At 41.5% G+C, this 24,626-nt stretch overlaps 3 protein-coding genes across 6 annotated transcripts in view; all 3 read right to left on the minus strand.

Moving 5' to 3' along the window:
• Positions 1 to 3,115: 3,115 nt before the first annotated feature.
• Positions 3,116 to 7,068, minus strand: LOC102790285 (glutathione S-transferase A-like). The gene is made up of 6 exons (XM_006795185.3): positions 6,783 to 7,068; positions 5,747 to 5,812; positions 5,547 to 5,652; positions 4,106 to 4,224; positions 3,930 to 4,018; positions 3,116 to 3,825 (listed from the first exon to the last, which is right to left on the minus strand). The coding sequence occupies exons 1-6, from the start codon at positions 6,948 to 6,950 to the stop codon at positions 3,681 to 3,683; spliced, it is 693 nt and encodes a 230-aa protein (XP_006795248.2). The 5' UTR covers positions 6,951 to 7,068; the 3' UTR covers positions 3,116 to 3,680.
• Positions 7,069 to 8,667: 1,599 nt separating this feature from the next.
• Positions 8,668 to 10,257, minus strand: LOC102791144 (glutathione S-transferase A-like). Its single transcript, XM_006795188.3, has 6 exons — positions 10,032 to 10,257; positions 9,555 to 9,620; positions 9,330 to 9,435; positions 9,120 to 9,238; positions 8,947 to 9,032; positions 8,668 to 8,866 (listed from the first exon to the last, which is right to left on the minus strand). The coding sequence occupies exons 1-6, from the start codon at positions 10,197 to 10,199 to the stop codon at positions 8,734 to 8,736; spliced, it is 678 nt and encodes a 225-aa protein (XP_006795251.2). The 5' UTR covers positions 10,200 to 10,257; the 3' UTR covers positions 8,668 to 8,733.
• A 164-nt stretch (positions 10,258 to 10,421) lies between these two features.
• The window catches only part of fhod3a (formin homology 2 domain containing 3a), a 64,299-nt gene continuing 50,094 nt past the window's right edge, over positions 10,422 to 24,626 (minus strand). For all 4 annotated transcript variants that reach the window (XM_087834511.1, XM_087834509.1, XM_087834508.1 and 1 more), the window contains 13 exons: positions 22,864 to 23,181; positions 22,011 to 22,702; positions 20,263 to 20,403; positions 18,115 to 18,273; positions 17,827 to 18,009; positions 16,888 to 17,007; positions 16,635 to 16,796; positions 15,228 to 15,418; positions 14,845 to 15,049; positions 14,628 to 14,651; positions 14,225 to 14,432; positions 13,976 to 14,140; positions 10,422 to 12,160 (listed from right to left, as the gene is read on the minus strand). In XM_087834511.1, the coding sequence (XP_087690637.1) occupies positions 12,078 to 12,160; positions 13,976 to 14,140; positions 14,225 to 14,432; positions 14,628 to 14,651; positions 14,845 to 15,049; positions 15,228 to 15,418; positions 16,635 to 16,796; positions 16,888 to 17,007; positions 17,827 to 18,009; positions 18,115 to 18,273; positions 20,263 to 20,403; positions 22,011 to 22,702; positions 22,864 to 23,181 (2,651 nt within the window). In that variant the 3' untranslated portion in view covers positions 10,422 to 12,077. The remainder of the gene's footprint in view (positions 12,161 to 13,975; positions 14,141 to 14,224; positions 14,433 to 14,627; positions 14,652 to 14,844; positions 15,050 to 15,227; positions 15,419 to 16,634; positions 16,797 to 16,887; positions 17,008 to 17,826; positions 18,010 to 18,114; positions 18,274 to 20,262; positions 20,404 to 22,010; positions 22,703 to 22,863; positions 23,182 to 24,626) is intronic.

Raw genomic sequence — 24,626 nt, forward strand, 5'->3', positions numbered from 1 at the left:
ACCAGTTAATTGAGTAATCTGATATTCTTGCAAAAGAGTTTATCAATGCAATTACCCCAGAGGGATTGGTTTGTGAGTTTTAGAGAAAAAGTAACACATTCTTGCATTTTTTGATTTTTAAAGAACTTATTTTAACATTGCACTCAACAACAAACAAATCCTCCCTAACAAAAAAAATAACTTCAATGCCAATTTGCATTATATTTCTTCATGTCAACATAGAAGCGGTGATGTGGGCTTAGTGGACTTTTTAATAACAATTCATTACAATGTAAGCACTCACAAAGCTACTTTGTAAGATACTATAGCTCCCTCTTAAAATTGTCAGTAAAACCTTCTTCCCAGGATTGCTTTTTTTTTTTAACTCTGTCAGCTAACAAGCTAAAATAGGTTCATGCTGAGACATGAGATGGAAAAATTCCTTAATTTTATGTATTGATTACATGTTTTAACAATATCACTCTAGTAATTGAAATATCACTTTTGTGTCATTTAGTTAATTGGAACCCCAATTTGTTTATGCAAAAATATGAATAATCACTGCTGCAGATTAAAAGGAATATTTATATGGTTTAATGTTCTAAATCAAAGAAACCATTGCCTCAAGTTATTATAAGAGAAAACCCCGAAAATTAGAGAATCCCCTGTGAGCAAGCACTTGGCGACAGTGGGAAGGAAAAAATCTTAACAGGAAGAAACCTCAGACAGAACCAGGCTCAGGGAGGGCTTCAGCCATCTGTCGTGGCTGGTTGGGATGTCTCTTTCACAACTGAGGAATGATGATGTGAATTTGGTTTCTTATTTGGAATTGTTCTTTTGCAGCAAAGGTGCCAAACAGTTAAATTCTTTACACTCAGGAGCATAAATAGTTTGCTGTTTAAGAAAGCTGCTGATCTCAGACTGTTCAGCTGCATGAAGCTGCATGAAGAGGGCATGAGACAACGTTAACAAAAAAAAAGTCTGATAACAGATAAAAGGTCTTCATTTGTATGCTGAACCAAAAACTTTAACCTGGAATTATTTAACACTGAGTTAACATTGCTAACGTTGTGTTAGCAGCCATGAAGTAATTAAGACTCATTCATACAAGACTAACCAGAGAGGATCATTTCAAATGTAAATATATAATGTGATACAGGACTGAATATAACATCATTGTGTAAAAGTCCAGAGCCTCTGAGTTTCTAACATTGAACAAAGCAAAGGTCACGATCATGAAGTCCAGGGGTTGTTCATCTTCTGGGGTGGAGCTGTAAAGATTTCCCTCTGAGGGAGCTGCTGGTGAAGATGGAGAGTCCTGCTTGATCCCTGCGATGAGCTTACAGATGATGTTCCTGAAAGGACACCTCAGCTGTGATGAAAGAGAGAAAGTTTCTCCAAACCTCTGAACCCCAGAATTCAGATCCAGTCCCTGTCCTGATGATCTCAGTCTTTTTTGTTTTTTTTACCAAGAGTAAATGTAGCTGTTTATAATAATGTGGACTCAGGGGGCCACCGTGTTGCATACCGTCACAGGTTCAAAGCAAATACAGAAGGACACTTCTGTTATCACACTTTGTGTTTGCTTGTGTACCATCCATATGTTGTTGGTGATAAGACATTATATTTGACAAGCAACCCCCCCTCCATATTCAAATGTGGTCACCCTCTATGTCAATATATAATATTTAGACATTAGTATCATTACAGTGGTTTTCATTAAGGATAACTGATGGAAAGTTATCGCAACATTTAATGTATAAGGTCAGTGAGTAAAAATAGGAAAAAAACTGGGAATATTTCTTCTGTTGTAAATGTTCTATTTTGTATTGCCTATAACCAGTGTTGGGAAGGTTACTTTTAAAATGTATTCCATTACAGAATACATGCCCCAAAATGTATTCTGTAACGTATTCCGTTACGTTACTCAATGAGAGTAACGTATTCTGAATACTTTGGATTACTTAATATATTATCATGCTGTTTACAACTACATGAATATACTATTGCTGTGATTTATTACTGTTACTGAAGGTCTGCGGCTCCGAACCGTAGTAAAGGGACCTCTGGCTAATACGGTGGGTTCTGTGTGGGGCTCGTAGCCGAAATATAGCTTTACTTTGTTGTCTGGGTCAACTTTGCTAGCGAGAGATAGAGAGGCATTGAAAGGCTGCTCCAACGCACCTTATTGTTTTCGGAGGAAAACACGAACACGGTGTACAGTCGAGTCTTAATAGCTTACTTTCAACTGGGCTCGTCAGGCACTCTTCTTGGCTGCAGTGGTTATTATTATATTTACATGCTTCCAGCTCCCGTTTTTGCTCGATGACAGCTCGTACTTTTCCTTTTTCTCCCTCCCTCGCTCACAGACACATAACGTGTATGGCAGTCCATTCTCCCTGCCGCACGGACTACACTGCCTATGATGCTACATTCTTCAGAGCTATACCTGTAGCATTCTGCCTATTAGCTTAGCACAACAACAACAAAGGCCTCTCTCACCCAGGAAACACGCAGAGAGAGAGCGTCACCCTGTAATCATGGCAACCGTAACGCTGCCGCTTGAACAGAACGTAGCTGTCAAACAAAACCCAAACAGGCCTGACCCGCCACAATATGAAACAGGAAAGTACCGCCGTGTAATCCATTTATTTCAAAGTAACTGTATTCTAAATACCACCTTTTTAAACGGTAACTGTAACGGAATACAGTTACTCATATTTTGTATTTTAAATACGTAACGGCGGTACATGTATTCCGTTACTCCCCAACACTGCCTATAACTGACTTCATAGGTCTGTGGCTCGCCTTCAGCTATACCACGCACAACATGTACAGAGGAGAGAAGGGGGTCACAGCTCCTGCAACGGATGAAATGTAGACAAAATGCTCAAAGAATTCTGAATTGAAATCATCATCATTGTCACTTTGTCTTCTGTGGTTTTCAGGCGTTTTGTGCATTCCTTCTTTTTAAGAATGTGCCAGACTGGATTTGGCCACTCGTAGTTTAACACAGAGCAAGTTCAGGAAAATGTCTAAAAAGCTCAGGAAATGGATCCAACAAAGAATAAAACATGAGGTGATGTTACGACCTGGCTCAAAAGCCACAACATAAAAAAAGATGAATACCAGAGTGTTAGTGAGAAGAGGTTTTTTTTCTTAAAATGGAATACCAGGTTGGCTAAAATGGCTAGTGCCAACAAAGCAAAGACAAGTGATCTCCCTGGAAGCTTGCCTCAGGTATGCTTTTATCCACACCTGACTAGGTGTAGCCAATTAGCACCATCTGAAAACATTGAGGAGATGAGGGGCTGCAGAGGGACATAACAGGTGACTTTGTATGTGTATAGCAAATAGAAGATTTTTGTTACAAATGTGCAAGTCTTGAATCAGTGCATGTCTACAAAGCTAATGCACTTTTTTTTTATTATCTGGAAAAAGATGCAAAGTTGTGGAAAGGATGCAATATTGAACTAACGTCTCTATGCAAAGTCATGGAAACACAAAGCATTTGAGCTAGCTTTGAGCAGGGAAAACTAGTTCTTTACTTTACGATAGTGTGACTGAGTTATTCTACTATTAGACAAAGCTGAACATGTATGAGTAACCAGAAACTGTTGTTAGATATACACAGAATGCATAAGGGCAACAAAAGCTGCTCTGTCATTATGCAGCATCATGTTTACATCTGTGTATGAATATCAGATGTCTTTCAGTGTGTCTTTCAGTGTATCTTGGTCCTTGGGGTTCTCCGACCAATGAGGAGGCCAGCTGGCTTTGACACTGGGTCTCTCCTTCAGCAGATTGTAGTACTCTCCCAGTTTAGTATAACGCTCTGGAGACAACCTACGAATCAGAATTAAGAAGGATTTCAAGTCCCATGTCTACAGATCATCCTTCATTTTCCTGATGAGACCACATGGAAATACAAACAGCCTCTACGTGCTTACCCAAACCCAAAGAGTGCGCCAACTGTTGGAAAAACGACCACGTCTGCTAGCGTGAAAGACGGTCCTGCCAGGTAAGAGCCTGAGCCCAGCTTGAAAAAAAAAAGAAAGAAAAAAATACAGTTGGAACAAATCAAAGCAGGCCGAGTCTGTCGGAGTTTGTGTGTTTATGCACATACCTTCTGCAGGTAACTCTCCCAGAGTTTGAGTTCAGTGACCAGAGCTTCTTTGTTCCTCTTCAGAGTCGACTCATGTCTCTCACCTTCAGGGACATACCACTCATAGTAGATAACTGCAGCTGAAAAACAAAACTTTATATTTAAAATATTAACGTTACAGATGCAAAATGTTACCACTAGATGTCAGATTGCAGTCAACTGAAAACTGTTCTCGTACCCCTCCCAATTCAAGTGCATAATCGTCCCTATGGTGGCCGCTGTAGGACAAAAATATTTCAGTGAGCTGACAGAGATCATAATAATTACATTTAGACGGTTTCACGTCACAGCTACAGCACTGTTTCTAGTGCTGTTTGTGTAACAAAAGATTGTTGTGCACATTTGATTTTAACATATTCACATAATATCAGCACTTAGTGATAAATCAGGAAATGGGGAAAAACATGCTTGATATCTACACTGATATGGAGGATAATGTAACTCAAGCAACTCAAAATGGTGTGCAGAGGTGCTGAATTGGATTTAGGTCAGATGTGAGGGCAAGCTGATGTATCAATTCCTTCATCCTCCATGAACTCCCTGCATACTCTCATCATATGAGGCCGGGAACAGTTGTGCGGAAGGAACCAAGAACCCACTGCACCAGCGTAGAGGCTGACAATGGTTCCAATGATTTCATCCTGATACCCAATAGAAGTCGGGGTGCTGTTGCCTAGCCTGTAGAGGTCTGTGTGTCCCTTCATGGATATGTCTTCCCAGACCAGTCATTCTGAATGATGTTACAGAGACCCTTTCCACGTCTGTTACACGTGCTCAGGGTGAACCTGCTCTCATCTGTGAAAACCACAGGGAACCAGTGATGAACCTGCCAATTCTGCTAGTCTATGGCAAAAGCAAAGCAAATCTGGCTCCATGGCGTCAGGCAGTGAGGACAGGGGCCACCCTCATGAAGTCAGTTTCTGATTGTTTAGTCAGACATTCATGCCAGTGTGCTGCTGGAGGTCATATTCAAGTTCTGGCAGTGTTCGCCCTGTTTCTTCTTGCACAAAGGAGCAGATACTGGTCCTGTTGATGGGTTAAGGACCATCTACAGCCCTGTATAGGCCTCCTACAGTAACTTCCTGTCTCCTGGAATCTCCTCCATGCTCTTGAGACTGTGCTGGGAGACACAGCAAACCTTCTGTCAATGGTTCGTATCCTGGAGGAGTTGGACTACCTCTAGGGTCCAGGTATCGCCTCATGCTATCCTCTGCTACTAAACTGATCAGATCAATATCCCACAAGTGTAACTGATTTCATGCAATACTCTGACTAAAAATTGTTCCTTTAAAATTTGAGATATGCATTTTGCAGCATTCCTAAGTTCCTTGAGAGAACTGAGGTTTAGACGAATAATTTATAAAAGCAGATATCAGGATGTGAAAATACAGATAATACTTACTGAGTTTCTCGTAGAATGTGAGACCCTCAAACATGCGCTGGTACACCAGAGCTTGTTCTGCTGGGCCATCTGGGATCAGTTTGGTTCCCTGGGTTTTAAACTGGCTCTGTAAGACATTAGGAAAGACACATTTAACTGGGACACATTTTGTGATGTTGCATTCAGTGTGAGTGAATATTTTATCAAAATGACGTTCTCACCTCCAGGTAAAAACAGGCTGCGTAAGATTCATTGATGACATTGTCTCCATGTTTGAAAGTGGGAATCTGAAAAAGAAATTATAATAGTGTCAGCAAGAAAACTGTCATTAGGTACTGTATAACAGGTTTTAATGCTAAGGCTACTGGGTGTTAATTAGGTTAACTGTTTGTATATCAAACAAATACAATTTTTAAAAAAAAATTGATTACTTATTTTAACAAAACTTTACTGGGATAAAATAACACTCTGCAGTGTTTCCCATAGTTATGGTTAAAGGCCAGTTTCCAGTCTGATTTGGAGAGTGTAAAGAAAGATGTAAATTAAACTGCTTATTTTACTAAACTTAGTCAGCTGCAGGTTATATTTAAGAACCCATATTAAACGATACAACCCCTCATTTCTACATTTTATTAAGCACTATCCTGCTTTTGAGCTGTTCCCTAATAAATAAATTCAATAAGACGCATTTAAAGTGTGATGAATATATCCTAGTCAAGTTCAAACTGGTTATCTTAAAGCTTTAATATACATTTAAACATTTTAAACTAGTCGGTTTTTATGATAAATGAAGACAGCTACACGGTGAATTTCTCGCCTCAGATGCTTTTTATAAACACATTTCAGTTAACTTTTCTCTAATGTAAACGAGCCGCCATGTTGGTGCAGTTCGACTGCAAACTCGCGTGCTCATTTCTACAGCCCATATTTTTTCAAGAGAAATGCTCATCCAATCAGGTGCAGCAGGGCGTGTCCTGAAGCGTCTTCCTTGAAGGAAAAAAAAAATCTCCTTGAGTAAAGAAATATACGCTAAATGAAACGTTCAGTTTTTATGATTTTGTTAAAGCATTAATCAGAGTTGACACTATTTGCCGCCATTACTGCAACTCTTTATCCGTTAACCGTCCTGCAGAGCAACAGCGCAGATATCAGTGTTTAAGACCGTGACGTTAACGTGAGGCTATTATATAACATTATGGTGCAAAGTCAAGTGTTTTGTTAGTTATACGGGGTGATTTGATAAAAGATCGTCTCTACCTGTCCCCTGGGGTTTATATCTAACACTTCTTTGGACTTGTGCTCCATTTTATCGAAGGACAGCAGTTTTTGGTTGTAGCCCTGCAGGCTCTTCTCCTCCAGAGCGATCATCACCCTCCAGCAGGGACAAGAGCCGGTCGCCCACAGCAGAGTCATTGCCTTGGCCATGGCTTTAACTTGAGATTCACAGTTTGGACGGTCACTGAACTGGACGCACAAAGCAACAGCGCATAAGAAAAATACCCAGTTACTTTTCTTATGGTTTGTAGGAGGGGATGTCAAGCTTTTATAAGAACGTGATTGCCATCTACTGGCTGGAAGAAGAAACTACAACTCAGTCATCTTCTATCAGTTTGCCTCCTTTATATTTTTGATAGTCACCACTGAATGATTTGTTGAAATAAATAAAATGAAATAATAATAAAAAAAATATTTGTTTGTTTGTGTACCTTCTGCACTTTGTGTAGTCGATGACAAGATGTACATTGTACACATCCTCCTCCAAATATTCACATATGCCTCTATCCCAATACAATATAGTATTATATAGTATTTTAGCATAATTAGAAAGGTGACTGACCTGAAATAAATAAGCTGTTTTTATGAATGATGGAAGCTGTGTTAATATTTATTGCAATAAAACTTAATTCTGTTCCCGAACATTAAGTCATTTTATTTGTAAGCAAATATATAAACAACAAGCGTCAGCCTCAGTGATGTAAAAATAAAATAATAAGCCAGTAAAAGCAATAAAAAAACACAATACAGACAAATAACGAATGTTAAGACTCAGAGAAAAAGCCAAGAAATAAAAAATATGTTTTGAAGACAATGGTCAAGTCCTGATGTGAAGCAGCAAGCAGGTCCAAAGTTCCGAGGCAGCTACAGCAAAGGCCCGATCTGAGATATATGCAGAAGCATCTGGTCAGCTGACCTCAGTGATATTTTGGGAGAGTGTGTAGTTAAAAGATCAGGAAGGTAGAGACATGCTGATTTTAAAATCACTTCTTAAACACAACAAAGAAGCCAGAGCAGGGGGAATATGGTCTTATATGGTGACTGTCAAAACAACCCAAAACCAAAGCAGAGCCTCAGAACCTCAGTTTGAAGAAACTAGCTCTAACAACAGCTTTTATTTGTTTATCAAACATGAAGCTTTCACCTTTCGAGTAGGAGTGAGGGTCAGGAGGCCCGAATACTACCACTTGTGTTTTATGCTCATTCAGGTTCAAAATTCACTGCATTCATTTATTTATTTGAGCGGGAGATAGATCACTAAGTCATCAGCATAATAGTTAAATGAAATTCCATATTCTTTGACAATTGATCTTAATTGGAGCATATAAAGAGAACAAAGTCATCCTAGAAATGACCCTTCTAGGATCCTACGTGTGAATGGAGGAGGTGACTCTGAAATAGAGATGGGTACCGGTATCCGATTATGGCACCGGTTCTGACATAAACAGTAGTAACCAGACCGAAAAGCAGCGTTGTTTAAGCACTGCTTCCAGCCAAGAGTGATACCATAAATCCCCTATAGCTGCAGAAAAGGCTAACATTGTTATCTTTTTACAAAAAAACAGCTAAACATGAGAGGTTTTTGGACAAAGTGTGTGTTCTCCATTCTTTAAGCACCAGTTCGAGCACCATTTAAGCACCGGCATGGTTTCAAAAGTACCGGTTTGGTACTGGTATCGGATTAAACCTAAACGATACCCATCCCTACTCTGAAAACCGCCCAACATGATGGAAAACTTTCTCCTCACACTACAAAAAGGTCATATTGCCTCTCACTACACTACACGGAAAACCAAAGTGCTTTAACAAAGCTTTACATATAAGGTGATTTGTTGCGGCTGTGGTCAAGTACAGTAAGCAAGCTGTTTAAATGTTTTTATTTCACAGACTTACAGGAATTCTCTAAAATGACAAAGGGAGGATTCGTTGTGTTTCAGAGGTCCTTCAGGATGTCATAACCCTGTGGACTGGCCACCCAGTGTGGGGGCCACGTGGTTTTAATGCTGGCTCTGTTCTTCAGCAGGCTGTAATATTTGGCCAATTTAGGATAACGCCCCACAGACAGCCTAAAGAGAAAACACATCATGTTACTGGAAAAAGCCGATTGGACTGCAGCTTCACACAAATCAACTGCTTAGCTACCCACCCGAAACGAAATGCACAAGCGATGCTTGGAAAGACGATCACATCGGCTAGGGAGAAGGCCCCTGCTAGGTATGAGCCAGCAGCCACCTAGATGGAGAAGTGAAAGACGCAGTACTGTCAACACAGTGTGTGAGTGCCTGCAAGTGTACACAAGTGTGTGCGTATTGTTCGTACATTCTCCAGGTAGCCCTCCCACAGTTTGAGTTCAGCAGTCAGAGCCTCTTTGTTTCTCTTTACAGCAGAGTCGTGCCTCTCCTCTTCAGGGACGGAGCAGTCGTAGTAGATAACTGAATCTGTAGCAGAACGCACATTAATGTGTGACTGTCTTCATGGCTTCTGTCCCCTCTGTAACTCAGTGCTCAGACTTGTGCAAGTGTAACTTACTGAGTTTATCAGTGAGGGCAAGGCCCTCCATCATGCGTTGGTACATCGCGGCTTGGTCCTCAGCACTGTCAGGAATCAGCCTGATGCCCTGAGACTTAAACTGATTCTGTTTCAACGGTGAGAAAACAATAATCAAAGCAGTGTACTAAAGCTAAACAAATAATAAATACAATAAATTCAAGTAATTAATTAAAATATTCAGAGTATTTACTTTTTGCTGTTTACCTCGAGGTATAAGCATGTTGCACAGGACTCATTCAGTATGATGTCTCCGTGCTTGAACGCGGGAAGCTGACAGAAAAAAATTGGCAGAAGACATCAGGTTTTGAGGCTCATCATTGTGTAGTGCACCTTGTATCTGTGCTGTTAGTGCCTTTGAGAGCATTTGAAATTCTTGTATTTTTGTTAGCACGTTACTTAGGATGAATTACCAGATGCCCCTGTTTGTGTGTTGTACCTATAGTTTGAAAAACAAGCTTTCAGACACACCTGAACAGGGACTCTACAGACATCTTTTACATACAGTCTATGTGCTAGCTGCTCCCACATTGTGCCTTCATCTCTGTCAGTAAGAGACTGGTCTTCTATCCAGACGCTACCCTTGTTGATATGTGTTAAAATAACTATAATACTTTTTTTTTAAAGGCTGTTATGTCATGGTTGTACACTTTGCTGTAATCATTATGGGTGCGGTGCACCTACCTGTCCTCTTGGGTTGACTTCCAAGACTTCCTGAGATTTGTGCTCTCCTTTCTCAAAGGACAGCAGTTTGCGTTTGTAACCCTGCAGCTTCTTCTCCTCCAGAGTGATCATAACACGCCAGCAGGGAGGTGATCCAGCCCCCCACAGCAGACTCATTAACTTTGCCATGGACGCAGGGACCAAAGACGCAGCGCTGAGCACTGATTAACAAAACCATGAATGAATGCAGAGCTGCACAAACTGGACAAACACCGTAAAGCGAGCAGCAGCAGCAGCAGCAGCGCATTTTACGGCACCTGATTATTCCAAAGGTTATCAAGTAGAACCGCACCACGTGGCTCACAATCACTGAGGTGAACGCTGGGGGAAGGAATGACACGCAGATCCAAGTTTGCACTCTATGGTTTTTATTTATTTTATTGCAGAATGTGTATACACGGCATTTCAAGTGAAAGTGTTTATAAGAACGTTCAGCTCACTACATGGCATTCATGCAGTGGTGTTTCCCAGTTTCTTGCGTCTAGACTGTTCAAGTTGGTACGTGACATGAGTGTGACCACAGAGCTCAAATCGAACGTCCAGATAATGCTCCTCTCTCTCTGTTTCTCTCTCTCAGCAGGGAGCAACACATTCCTTCAATCCACAGAAAGAAAAAAACAAGCCACAATTGATCCTTTGTCTCAGACTATAATACAAGTTTCTACAGCAATTACAAAAATAATACACAATGTGAAATGCACTAAACATGCACACTGTAGAGTTTACAGTATTTAGGACCTGGCAGCTGACAAGGGCATTTACACATATCCTGCAGAACTGTCTGCATGTTCCTCAAAATAGATTATTAAAATGTTTTTGTTTTTTAAAAAAAGTCCATATCTTTTTTTTTCTTTTTACACTTTACAAACAGTTCCTCTGAGATAAAAACCATTTTTTGTGTTTTCAATCAGTCGTTCATTTCAGCATGAGACTATTAAAGTGGACTTATTATGCTCTTCCTCGTTTTCTGGCAAATATGCACTGTTACACTGGCGTATGCAGTTTCAAGTAAGCGGGTCAGCATATATGCTGTAGCCCCGAGAGCCACACACTTCAAAACTGAGCCTTTTTTCCTTCCTACTCATGGCACTGTATGATCGATGAGAGCAGATATCCCTAATACGATCAAATCTTTTGTTTTTAAGAGAAAGCCAATCAGAAAAGAGTTGGCTTAAAGGGTGGGGGAGGGAGTTAAAACGGCTTGTGTTAAGATTAAAGAGGATTCCTTTTAAACTAGCGGAGCCAAAAAACTAAAAATATGGAGTGGGAAATGAGCACAATGGGTCCACTTTAATGTTATTTAAGGTGCAAGACGTCAGAGCTTTGCAAATAAATACTGAAAAAAACAAAAAACAAACAGAACAGAGATTTTCAACAGTAATACTCATGAGAACCATGCCTTAGGAAGTGAAATTTAGGACGTGAATATGTTAACGAAGAGAGAACGAAGGTACAGCATCGCCCCTTTGAAGTGAAAGGCACTCATCAGCTTGATAACCTTTCGCGTCCCTACAAAAGCACAGCCACGCTCATTACTTTTCAGATGTGTAGATGCTCTTACTGATAATCTTTGTTTTTTCTCCTGGGAACAAATTCAAATTCCTCCTCAGCCTGGCAAACTTCACAACCAAAATTCACAGTTTAAACAAATGAAAAAAAAAACAAACAAACCCCAAAAACGGCGACGTCACAGCTGCTGACACTCACAAGCGAAAATCATCCCAGCATTCAAATCCTTTTCAGATAAATAAATAATTCAGTGTAGAGGCAGCGTCACTTGAATACATTTTCCTTTTCCTTGCCTAACTGAACAGAATCAGTCCTTATGAGAAGCATTCCCTCGTGACCTCCACTGTTTCTTCTGGAAGGTGAAAATGTCGTAATGCCGCCTCTTCACTCAGAAACATCAGGCAGAAAGAGCCGCTGGGAAAAACCTAAAAGGACAAAGGCTGACAGAGATTTCACACAGACATCTGAAGCTGAGTTTTCACGGCGAGAGGTGGATGATCACATCTGTGGCTCTGGGGAATCAGTTAGCCCTAAAGCGAGAGCTTCTTCTGGCGTCAGGCCGTTTTTCAGCGTCCGCCTCACTGTGAAGAGAAGACGCGGAGAGTCACCGTGCAGTCGCGTGATGTTTTCATGTTCTCCAGTTCTGCACTACATACAAACTACTAACTGAATGCATGTTCCAGGATTTATAATATACTGTAATTAACTTGCTGAGACTTACATCTGCTCTGTATGGGGTTTATTACAATCCATATCTTGGCTTTGGTAAGAATCAACAAATAACAGTCATATTTACTTGGTTTTAAACAGAGAAATTAATGGTGAACATGTAATTAAGAGGCCATAAATAACCATTAAACTTATGCAGTTGAGTGCTTACATTAGGAATCTATTTTTTGACGTGAATAGGTTTTTTGCAATTGCGTGTTTAACCTCCTAAGACCCCGAACTCTTCCACAGCATTCAATTTTAATTTCTCTTTGATATTTGGGCTGATTGGGGCCCGATGAATGTAAACACAAAGAATTACCAGATTTTTTTTTAACCTTATTTTTGTTTTTAAGAAAAATGAGAGCCACATATGAGGATATTCGTTTAAAATATTGATAGAACAGTAGCAGTATAATGTCCTCGTAAGTCGATATCAGGCCCTTGTAGAGCAAAATTGAGTATTTTGGTCTAAATAACCCAAAATGTGATGTCCACATATGTGGACGCCAGGTCCTAGGAGGTTAAACATGCAGATGAGCCCCTAGTCATCTAAATTACCACATCGGTATTTGCAAACAGATGTCTAAGTATGAGATAAAGCCAGATTTCACTTTGTTGACTAATAGAAAAAATAAACTGTTTACACACGGAGGATTCTGAATATTACGTTTTATGACTTTATTTCCTATCAATGTGCTGCTAGAAAAAAATCAGGATCTGAAAGGTTCCAACACACAGGGCTGGAAAGTCTGGTATGTAAAAACTTATATGTAAAAGCTGCTGAAGTAATGATTTCTGGCTCAGAGTATGTGGAAAACATATCTTCTACTCTGAGCACTGAAAGTGCTTTATACAACTTTTCTCTCCCACCTCACATTTAATGGAGACATTGGAGAGAAACGTGTGGTTAGTATCTTTCCCAAGTGTATTTGGCATGCAGAGTGGAGCAGCTGGGGGTTTATGAGAGCCTTTGACTCAAGCATGGGTTAGACTCCTTGATCCGAATGAGCGAATGAAATATACTCTCATTAAATATGCAACAACTTTCTGAAATTTCCAACAAATAAAATACTAAAATATACATCTAAGCAGACATTTACTAGTATGAAATAAAACATGTTTGGGAAGCAAAAAATAACTATATATGTGTGTGTGTCACTCGGTTTCATGTTAGACCCACCAGGCACCAGGTAGGTCATTTTTGGTTTTAGAAAGCTAAGACAGATAAAACACCATGCTTGTGGTTTCAGCAGCAGGACTTTAATAACCACAGGGTGTCATTTAAGCATCTGTATAGAGTCCATCTTTTATATACAGTCTACAAACTGTACTCTACCTCATGTAGAAACAATTATGTTTTTACCTGTAGTGACTTTAAGGTGCTTAATTTCCCTTCGCTTCCAGCTACTCTGATTGCTGTATTTAGCTTTATATTTATATGAAAGCAGTGTCATGGTTTTGAAGTGTTTTTTTTTCTTTTTTGAAAAATCTCAAACTATATTTCACATATTTTTTCTTATGCTTGTTTCCTGATGTCTTCTTGGAGGTGTTACTCATCATCCACTATGCAGTCAGCTTCTTAGATTAGATACATTTTCATGGTCATGCTTTCAGTTTGAAAACGTGACATATTCAGAACTTAAATTAGCGTGACATGTGCAGCTGGGACAGAGGTAAGCTCGTACATGATTTGCGGTTGGCCCTGGATCTCCTCCTCTCTCTGGGCTGGGTTCTGGTTCCTGGACCCTGAGTGGCTGACCTCACTATGCGCTCCATGATTTCGTCTGCAGCATCATCTCCACAGATCTGAGTGTCCTCCACAGGCGGAGTCCATGCCTGCATGCTGCGTCCTGCATAAACAGGTGAGAAAATCTTTAGTAGGGAAATCCTTTCGAGTGACCCAACTCCAGAAATCTTCTTTCTCCCTTCCCCACCTCCTCGTCCAGGCCGTGACCTGGTCCGTGTCCGCAGTCCCGGCACGCCGCTGCCCTCCTTGTCACTGCCACCGAGGCTGGTTCTCAGCACCGCTTTCATGTGCTCGTGCTCTGCAACATCCTCGGCATGCTCCAAACCCTGAGGCTGCACAATTTCCTGACTCCCACTGGGGGCGCTGTTGTTGCTCCCTGCGCTACTCCGACCACACTGTTGGAGCGAGACGGAATCAAAGAGGATCAGAATTTAGCAGCTGAGTATTCTGAACTTTAACACGGCAAAGTGGAAGCACCAAGAAAAACATCCAACTGCAAACAGTACAGTGCCTGGTGCCTTTGACGTATCGTTTAGTCGTTTAGATGCAGTTAGTGGATTCATGCACACAAACACACAGACAGTTGATACCTCACGCTCCTCTTCATCATCAGACTATGGGAGAAATAAAGAGTGAAAGTCAAAGAATAGTTGCGAATAGAATAGAATGAAGCGAGAAAGATGAAAAAGCAGCACTTCAGTTTGAAGAAGAAAACAAGAACAAAAAGGGGTTGGAAGTGTGTTTGTGTGTGTGTGTGTGTGTGTGTGTGTGTGTGTGTGTGTGTGTTTGAGAGAGAGAAATACTCACAGGAGTGTTTACATCCATGATCATCTTTCCTCGGGTCTTGTTGCGCTCGCGATGGTCGGCTCGTTTCTGTTTCTGCTGCAGCACACGCTCTCGGGTGGTCCGGTACTCCAGCGCAAACTCGCTGAGGATTTTACTGAACCTGTGGACGCTGATCTCTCTCACACTGTAGGCCGGGTGACCAAGGAACAGCAGGAAGGAGTGGAACCTGAAAGGAAGAAGATGAGGGTGATGGCAACTCTTCCTACCTCCTGTTTTATGTGTTGCACTACACAGATTTCCTCATTCACACAGCACAGTGTTGGTTTTAGTAGATTAATTAGTTTTGTTTGTTTTTTTTGTGGTAAACATCAATAATAAATGATTCAAACTGTGAGACGAGCTACCTGTTGATGATCCTGCGGTGAACAATCTTAAGGATGATGATTCGCTCTGCGCAGTCTTTGAGGAAGTCGGACATCTTCTGCTTCAGCTGGGGCTTCATCTCGTGCTTGGCGATGACCTTCAGGTGGTCCCACGAGGCTTTGCAGCGCCGCTCCATTTGACACAAGTTCTCCTGCAGCTGGTCAAAATCCACCTGTTGAAAAAAACGTTTATACAATCCAATTCAAATTACTCAAACACAGGATATCTTAGTGCCCAGGGGCGTAATTTCCAGGGAGGTTTGGGGGTTTATGGCCCCCCCCCAATAATCAGACCCAACCAATATAACCCCCCAATAAAATTAGGAATTATCTTGCATAAATAGGCTGTTGATTTTCTTTACTTATTTCAGTCATTACCAGCAAAATAGTTGCATGTTTAATCATCTGGGAATTTACCCAGATTTATTTATTTATTTAGACAGACATCTTGACCTCCCCAATGTTCAGCACAAAGTTATGCCGATGTTAGTGCCCATTTACAAGATTTCTGTAAAATGATACTAAAGATTTAAAGAATGTCTATATGTGTGTTCATCTTTATGTCCTCGGCCTATATTGAATTTTATTTCAAAAATGATTCTCAGTTGTCTGGATGAACAGGCCCTCTAATGGTTTCAGGTCCATTTTAAAGTCCACTTATCATTTATATAGGTGTTCCACAGGGATCTATTCTTGGACCTCTTTTATTCACTCTCTATATGAGCAACTTTATCTCAGCCACTCAAAACTGCAATGTAGAATTTACATGCTGATGACATTATTCTATATGCCACTGGCTCTTGCCTTGATCTGGCCATTGCAAATCTACAGTTTAATCTACAGTGGGTCAAAATCCTCTGGTCATACATAAATTTATTTTAAGCGCTAATAAATCAAAATGCATGATATTTGTAAGATCACCTAAAAGTATCCAACCACATTCAAAACTTTCATGGTGATAGAAGTGAAACTTTTAATTGTTATAAATATTTAGGACAACTACTCTTGCACATACTTTTTTAAAAATGTGTGTCTAATAATTCATCCTAAACAACACCAATTTTAAACCAAAAACCACATCTCAACCTTCAAAAAGGCCCTGGGATCACATACACACATTCAAACCAAAACCTCAACAGCTTTTGTTTGCATGTTTAACAGGTAAGGTCCCTTTCCCCTTCTGCTCTGAAATTTAAATGATTATTGGCTGGTTTGATAATGTGATTGTGGCGTGAGGTGCTTCCAACTTCAGTTCAGTCAGGGGAAAAAAAATTATGTTTTATCTTTTTAGGTTTTTGGACTTATTTTGACAAAATTCAAGCAAATGTAACTCTTGATCTTTTACAGTGTAGAGATGCAGAATAGGTTAGCAGTGAATGCACAGCATACTTTTGCAGAGCGCGTGATGGCTCCTATCTCTGAGTAGAGGTCGGTGCTCTGAGGGAAGTTTTCCACCACCACAGAGCAAACGTGATGGAGCAGTGACTGCTTATGGACCGTGTCCTTTACTTCTGGAACCTTCTCCAAATAGGTCAGCTCGAAGCCTTTAGCCTGGAACAGGAATGTTGTGTTTATTTTGAGAAACAAACTCGGATTCTACTGACTTGTCTCCCAGTAATCTGATGTAATAGTCATGACTCACATTGGTGCCGTTGAGGAAGTTTCCGATGGAGAGCAGCGTAGAGAGGACGTAGCGGATAGTTTTGTTCTTCTCCAGCTGATCCATACCCTCCTTCAGATCCTGCAGTGGCTCTGCTACTTCCTAGTAGGAAAACACACACACACAGACACAGTTATACAAGTTAATTAAGACTCCCAAAGACATGTGTTTCATTAGTCTGCCATTAAATAAACAGCGAACAGGTGCATGTTGTCTGCCACCTAAAATCATCTGCTCTTGTTTAAGGTCGCGAGAGGTTGCCACAGAGGTTGCTGCGTCGGTCAAACTTCAGCACGAAACATGTTTCTGATTAAGTCGACCTCTTGTTTGTGTGCAGCCGGTTCTCTTGAGTGCATGTGTTTGTGTGCCTGCATGCTATGCTTCCCTCCATTAAAGCTTCCACTTCCAAAGCGGAGCCGGGAGCACGGCTCTGCCGAATATGCGGTGGGGAGAATCGTGCCTTACATGGAGATTAAAGACAACAACATCCCGCTGGATGCTGTAAAATTTACAGGGCGGTAACAGAGGGGCAGCATGTTTCTCATACTCCAGGCTTTGGCTTTGAACTTCTCCTCCTGGATGCATTCTTCGCTCGAATAAAACACGACGCCGTGCCAGCAGAAGACGAGGTGCCGCTAATAAGCGTGCATATTTTGTCATGATGTAACTATGTTGATGCTTTGCGGATGTTCTTTGTACTAAGAGGATGTTGATACTTAGTGATACGGGTTTAAAGAGTACACACAATAAGCACACATGCTGAGCACATTTGCTCAAACCTCTGTGGTCTGTTTCTGCTTTAAGGAAACCACTTTTACTTGCTAAGTATCATTTCAAATGTGGATGTAGTGATGGTGTTGGTTCCCTCCCCTTATTGAAAGTACATTTTTCTTAACACTCTTAAGGCTTTTGTTGTTTCACCTTCTCCGTTGCCTCGTAGTCCATTTTAAAGGCCCAGAGCTGGAGTCTGGCAGAGAGCTCACTGATGGAGGACAGGGTGAGGAGAAACTGCTCTGCAGAGCCCAGCGGGACATCAGGGTTGGCCAGCTGAGCCTCCTGAATCTTCTGCTTCTCCTCCTCTGTGGGAATCATCGTCAGGATTTTCTGTGAGGGGAAAAACAAAATTGTGGGATTAGAGAGGACAGCAAAGTGCAGATGTGATCTGTTTATCACTCCCTTTCTTTTTTTACCATCGTCTGAATCTCTCACCTCAATGCCCTCCTTGTTGAGAGCATACTCGTCAAAGTTGAGGATGGCTGTCTTGATGGTGCGAGGTGGAGGCAGGACTGTCAGACCAATATTGATGGCGTTGCTCCTTTTGGAATCCAAAACGATGATCTCTTGGCGTTTGCCATCGGCCGCTGTTTTCTGGAGCATAAAAATACAGACGGGGGGGCGGGGGGGGGGGGGGGCGGGGGGGTCACTGCTGGATCTCTGTTTTGCTCCCTCCTGTATTTTCTGCGTCTCGTTTCTCAGTGTGGTCTGGTTTATGGGCTTGTAAGGATTAGAGGGCCCATCACTCAGGTTACATTGATCGCAGCTGTGGGAACTAAATGGGCAGTAGAAGCAGGAAACACCATGACAGATTAGCTGTATACTAGGTGTGTGTGTGTGTGTGTGTGTGTGTGTGTGTGTGTGTGTGCATTCTTATTTATGTGAGTGTCAATGTAGGGGTATCAACCTCACTGCCATCATAAACTATTAAAGGAAGGAAGTCATAGCATGTCAACAGTTAACAGTGTAACAGAGTAGGTGCAAAGACCTTGTTAGTGTGAAGCTGGTGAAGCTTAAACTGGCCCGTGGAGCTGTATGATGGGAAGTGGCATCTGCTGCCCTCTGAAACTCCTCATATTTAGTGACTCGGAAATGAAGTGCTGGTGTAGCACAGACAGGAGCTTTTACGATACTTCCTGTGAAATTTCAACAACGTGGAGCTGCACTCCCAGCATGAAGGAAAAGTTAATATACTGTGTAGGAATTTAAGTACAACACATTGTGAGTTTGTACAAACACCACAAGACCTTTTTGCCATCCAAACAGAAACTTGTGACCGTTTTTTTTATTAGAATAAGACGAGGATTAACATGTGTCTTGTTGTAACTATGCAATGTGTAAATACAATTTATATGTTTGATGTTTCCTTCCAATAGTTTTAAGCTACCCGGAGACAGAGGGGTTGCATGTCTACTCTGCTGGCGGTATGCAATTGCAACAATATTGGGAATAAATAAGCATGTTCATAGCATGTTTTTGTGTTAGAGCGCTGAAATCAATTCAAGAGATTTTTTTCAGATAGTGGTCGTATTTTGCTTTTTTTTTCATTCCATTTTTCCTTCTTTGATGAACAGGACCCCCCTCAGATGATAAAAAAATGGTATGATCCGTCATATTCAGAGTCGGAAGGTGCAGGCATGAATTAAAATTTGCCTCCACAGGACGCAAATGCCTGAGTTCCCTTTTTACTCTAACTTTGTTGTACTACATATGTGTCTGCTGTATAGCCACATACATGATGGTGGGACTTCACAAACAAGTATCTAGTCCTATGTATTTTTCATGTATCGATTAAGCTCATGACAATGCATCAGTTTGTTGGAAGACGTACTTACACGCTACTCAATGTAAATTTATGTGTACAACATTCTTTTTTTTTCTATTAAATAAATAAAAACAAACGACTGACTGTACCTTTAAGGTTGGAAACAAAAGAAATACGTGTCACAAAAGTACACCGGCTGTAGAAGGGAAACTTTATTTGATTTTAAATATTCTAACCATGTTATTTTAATAGGAAGGTTAAGAATGCACATTATGAGAGCAACATGAATAAAGCTTCTTCTGCACCGGTGGTCCACTTCGCTTGCGCTGCTTTGTTAACTACAGACCACCATCATGCCGTCACATTATTTGTAGTCCAGTAGCTGAACTGAAGTGACCTACTACTAACTTATTCAGCTCAAAAATATATTGGGGGGGGGGGGAGGGGGGGGGGTTGTGTGTGTGTGGTAGCACTGGATCAGGAGTTCAAAGTGCGAGAGGCCTGGCTTTATCTTCCCTTCTTTGCAGATCATATTTTTCTTACTTTGAACCTTTGTGAGAATTACAACCGATCCAGAACTGCACCATTTGATCAGGATCAAGACACACATGACCTTGTTTAACCTGTGAAAAATCTGCCTTCAAAGTAAAAAAATAATGGACAAAAACTTTTAACTGCTTGACAAAGATTTGATAATTTATATAAAAAGCAAATTTTGAACTAGTTCTAATTATTGTTATTAAATGGATAATCTCGCAGCACTTCTCTTAGATGCTGCTAGAACTAGTTTTTGGAGTCAGTATCGTACAGTTACATACCTTTGTAACTGGTATTTCCTTTGACTTTGTCTCAAACAGGTGTTCCAGTTTGGCTGTGTCCAACTTCACCGGTTCCAGTTTGGACCAGAATGACTCTCCACTCCTCTTGTAGTCCCTGTACTGACAGTCTGTCGGACGCACCTGATCGCAAACAAAACAAGCATTGAGTGCATCAGATGGAGACATGTGTCAGACTCCCACTTCCTACAATAAAAGAGGTAAATGAGAGACTCTGAACTCAACGAACCAAAAATACCAGCGGCCAAAGGAACATGTTGAGTGAGTCATTGTGTCTGGTGACTGTTTCATCTTAACTGGCTAATGGAAACATGCAGTTTAAAAAAAAAAAATCAACTTATCAACGGTATTTTGGCCCATAGCATCTTCTGCAATAGAGAATACGGACATAGTCGAATAAATCTTAAATGCTTATATTATTTAGGCCCCCAGGCAGTATTAAAAATCACCACTGAAAGTGATTATACTCACTGTTGCACAGACGGATCCAAGTTATAAATCTACCGTGCAAGAAATAGAAAACACTCGAAAGACTTCCAGACAAACTAACACATACTCTAGGACTGGACACCTTAGGTCCTGAATGCTTACAATGTGTAGCACAGTAGGAATATATTTTTCAAAATGTAATAACAATGTCCTGTTGCCTGTATTTGATGTGATTGTTGGTTGAATAAGGGATTTAAATGATGTGCGAATTATAGCATACTATAATGCTGTGCAAAAGTCCTCACCTGCCCCTCATTTCTATATATTTTGCTAGCAAATATATAGAAATAGGGAAATATGCACAGCAATTCGTTTCAACGTCAGCAAACACACTTGGAAATATAGTATAAAAAGGTAAAAAAAAAAGAGTAAGTACAATTATAACAAGCTTCAAAGTCCGTATTCAGTACGACCACCTTTATTCTGCCTGAACACTTTTAGGTAAACTTTCCTGTATTTTCCTTTCAGGCTTCAGGAATAGTTCTCCAGGCTTCTTAAAGGACTTTCAACGCTCTTCTTTGGATATTGACGGTCTTTTATCCTGTTCTCTGTCAGGATGATTCCACGCTGCCTCGATAATGTTGAGGTCTGAGCTCTGGGGAGTCCAATCCATGACTGATTGTTCCATTGTGTGTTTTCCTATCTAGGTATGCTTTTGCTGCACTGACAGTGTGTTTTAGACAGCTGTCACGCTGTAAAATGAAGCCAATCAGATGCTTTCCAGGTGGTATTTTATTACACTGTATGTGTTGGTACTTTTCTGCATTCATAATTCCATCATTTCGGACAAGATGCCCACTCAACACTACTGACTGAAACACAGCCTAAACCATAACAGTAGACAGTCACTGCTGCATCTCTCTCCTGACCTCCTCTCTCTCCTGTGTACATGTTGATTAAGCTTTGAAGCAAAATTTATTTTAATCACTCCGTAAGATCTGCTGCCACCAATTTTCCATCCAGTTCTTGTGTAATTTGACTCCCCTCAGCCATTTCTCCATCGTTCCCTTCCTTAAGAATGGCTTGTTCACAGCATTTCTGATGAGGTGATTTGTGCCTTCAACTGGAATTGAAACACCATCTTTCACTGCCAGGTACAAGAGCTGATCTGAAGGTGGTTCTTAAAGCAGCCAATGTCCAAAGACATTTCCACGGTACTTTTTCTCAATGTTTTACACACCATCCCAACAAAACTTTATCAATAACGCAATGAAATTATAACGTGTGTGTTTCTTTCTCACCTCACTCCAGAAGAGTCTGATCGTCTTCTTCTTTTTGTTAAAGAGAGGCGGCTCTGGGGGAGGAGGCACTGGAATTAGGGCGTTAAATGAAGGAGGAGGTGGAGGCCTCATGCTGCCAAATAAGGGTGGGGGCGGAGGGCAACTGCCCAACATGGGTGGGGGTGGAGGGAAGCGGGGGATGCAGGGCGGAGGCGGGGGCAGGGGCGGGAGCTCGCCGCAGCCCCCCATCAAAACGGCATCGAGGATGTCCTTGTCGTCTTCCTCTGTCAGGTCGGTGAAGTTGATGTCCCCGATGCGCAGCTCTCGAGGGCTGGCCAGCAGCTGGTCCCAGATCGTGTCCGATTCCTTTTTGGGCGGGGGAGGAGGGGGCTCGTTGGCTGGGCTGTCCAAGTGAGCGTGAGCGCTGATGTCCTTGATCAAGTCTCCGAACCGCTCGGCGATCGGTCGGATGCTGCCGCGATGGTCCGACTTCTCGTCCCTGCTGTTCTTCTCTTGGTCTTCCCCAGGTTGCCTGTTTGCATCCTCCTGAGCCTCTTTGTCCTCCCCTTCCCCTTCCTCCTTCTCCTTGTCCACATCTTCCTCTTCCTCCTCATCGCTGGGCTTCTTGTTCTGGGAGTACAGCATGTCGAGCATAAAGAGTTTGCTGTTGAGGAGTTTGTTGCAGTTCTCATTCACCTCTGCCTCCTTAAAGCCTGGAAAGAGGGCGATGTGGTTAAAGACGGAAAGGAACAAAACGCACACTGCAGCTCACACCCAGTGACTTTATAGTTTCATTAGAGTGAAATGAATCATAAATGCAGGTTCTTGAAACCAAATCTAAATCATAAAAATTGATTAATTAATTAAAACCCACCGCTCTCATTGCTGCCCCTCTCCTCTCTTTCCAGAGTGCTGCTGGCGGAGGAGATGCTGGAGGCTGAGCAGTTGTCCTTCTCGTTTACTTCCTCATTCTGCCGTTCCTTGTCGCTCAGGATACCACTGTCCTCCTCTGCCTCCTCTCTCTCCTTCTCTGGTTCCTCTGCCTGTTCCTCAACTTCTTCCTCTTCCCCTTCTGCTGTCACTTCCTCCTCTATTTCCACATCTTTCCGTTCTTCCTCTTCCTCCTCCTCAGCAGTGGCTTCTACCTCTTTCTCCTCTGCGTCTACGCTGGCACTAAAGTCGTTGGCTTCTTCTGTCACAAAAACATCAGAGTTATTTACCTCCTCTCATGTTTTTTTTACAACTTCCATTGGAGTTCAGTCACACAGAAACATACTGTATGGCACTACATGTGACATATCTATGAAAAAATACTGTTTGAAAGATGTATTTTAAAGGCACCGCTGTTGCTGGTGACAAGAAAAGCAAAAACACAGAATGTAAATAATACAGCACATACACAAAGCCAGGCTGTGGCAGGACCAGGATATGAGCAGGAAATGAAGAATTAAGTTCCTGTTTACACCGAAACACACACGTGTACACGGTAGACACCCATAACTCAACAGCACAGTCCACGCACTGAGACCGGCAGGGTTAGAATAACACGGCAGCGCAAGGCCTCAAACACCAGCCTGTGTGAGCGACACAACTTCGGTTTGTGGCTTTGCGTGCACTCCCAAAACGAGGCTGTTTCCTTGCATGGATGTTTTGGCACGGCACATTCAAAAACGTCTTTCAAAAGCTCATTTCACCCCTTCACCCATATCCCCTCACTCTTTTCCAAAAGTATCCTCTCCTCTTACTACTTTCCACAATCTGTTTCCCTCTTGCTGCTTCTTTTCCCTCGCGTCTGTATGTTAATTTAAGTGGTGAGCTGCAAAGTAAAAACCATGCAAGGTTGAGAATAAGTGCCGTAGGCCGCTCAGATAGGAACTGAACAGGACATCCTGTGTTTTTAACTATTAGTTTTCAAAGTATTTGCCAGCAGCACTGGACACCTTTCACACATCATCGCAACCGTCTCTACACACAGTCTATCGTTACAGGTAACATTAAAAATGCTACTAACATTAAAATAAATCCATATTAATCTTGGCAACTGTCTGATAAGCACCACGCAGACGTCACAAGGAACTAGCTTTTTAGTTAGAACTGGATCAGGTGACCACAAAACCTTTAGTTACACTGCAATAGGCCTAGGCTGCATTGGACTTCCCATGATGCACTGGGTGTTTCTACTTCACTCATTTTTTTCCCTCTGTGTTTATACACCATTATGCATTTAATTAGTTATTATTAATATTTGCCTCTCTTCCACAGTATGATTTCTGTGGAAGTGGACCCTCCCCTCGGGAACAGCTAGTCATGGCTTCCTGCTAAAAAGTAGTTTTTCCCTCCCTCTGTCGCCAAAGTGCTTGTTCACAGGGGGTTGTCTCATTGTTCGTTTTTTTCTGTATCGTTTTAAGGTCTTTACTTTACAATATAAAGCAGCTCTAGGCAATAAAATGAACTGAATTGAAGGCTGTACGTTGCACTCGGTACTGAGAAGCGGATGCTCCCAATCTTGATCCCGTTAACGCCTAAAACTTTACATGTATCATAGTAGATCCATGTTGCCTTTGCATGCACTAAGGAGCTGTAACTCAATTTATGTTTGAAATCTTGCAGAAAGCAATGGCATTTTCGATTTAATTT

This window comes from Neolamprologus brichardi, chromosome 22 (assembly GCF_056152115.1).
Source record: "Neolamprologus brichardi isolate AB-2024 chromosome 22, ASM5615211v1, whole genome shotgun sequence".
NCBI lineage: Eukaryota > Metazoa > Chordata > Actinopteri > Cichliformes > Cichlidae > Neolamprologus > Neolamprologus brichardi.

Coding starts and splice junctions, on each gene's coding strand:
- LOC102790285 (XM_006795185.3), bottom strand. CDS start 6,950: ATGGCCAAGGCAATGACTCTGCTGTGGGCGACCGGCTCTTGTCCCTGC. Junction 5,813..6,782: donor ATATAAACCCCAGGGGACAG/GTAGAGACGATC, acceptor TTTCTTTTTCAG/ATTCCCACTTTCAAACATGG. Junction 3,826..3,929: donor GGCGCACTCTTTGGGTTTGG/GTAAGCACGTAG, acceptor TCTGATTCGTAG/GTTGTCTCCAGAGCGTTATA.
- LOC102791144 (XM_006795188.3), bottom strand. CDS start 10,199: ATGGCAAAGTTAATGAGTCTGCTGTGGGGGGCTGGATCACCTCCCTGC. Junction 9,239..9,329: donor TGCCCTCACTGATAAACTCA/GTAAGTTACACT, acceptor GTTCTGCTACAG/ATTCAGTTATCTACTACGAC. Junction 8,867..8,946: donor GCTTGTGCATTTCGTTTCGG/GTGGGTAGCTAA, acceptor TTTTCTCTTTAG/GCTGTCTGTGGGGCGTTATC.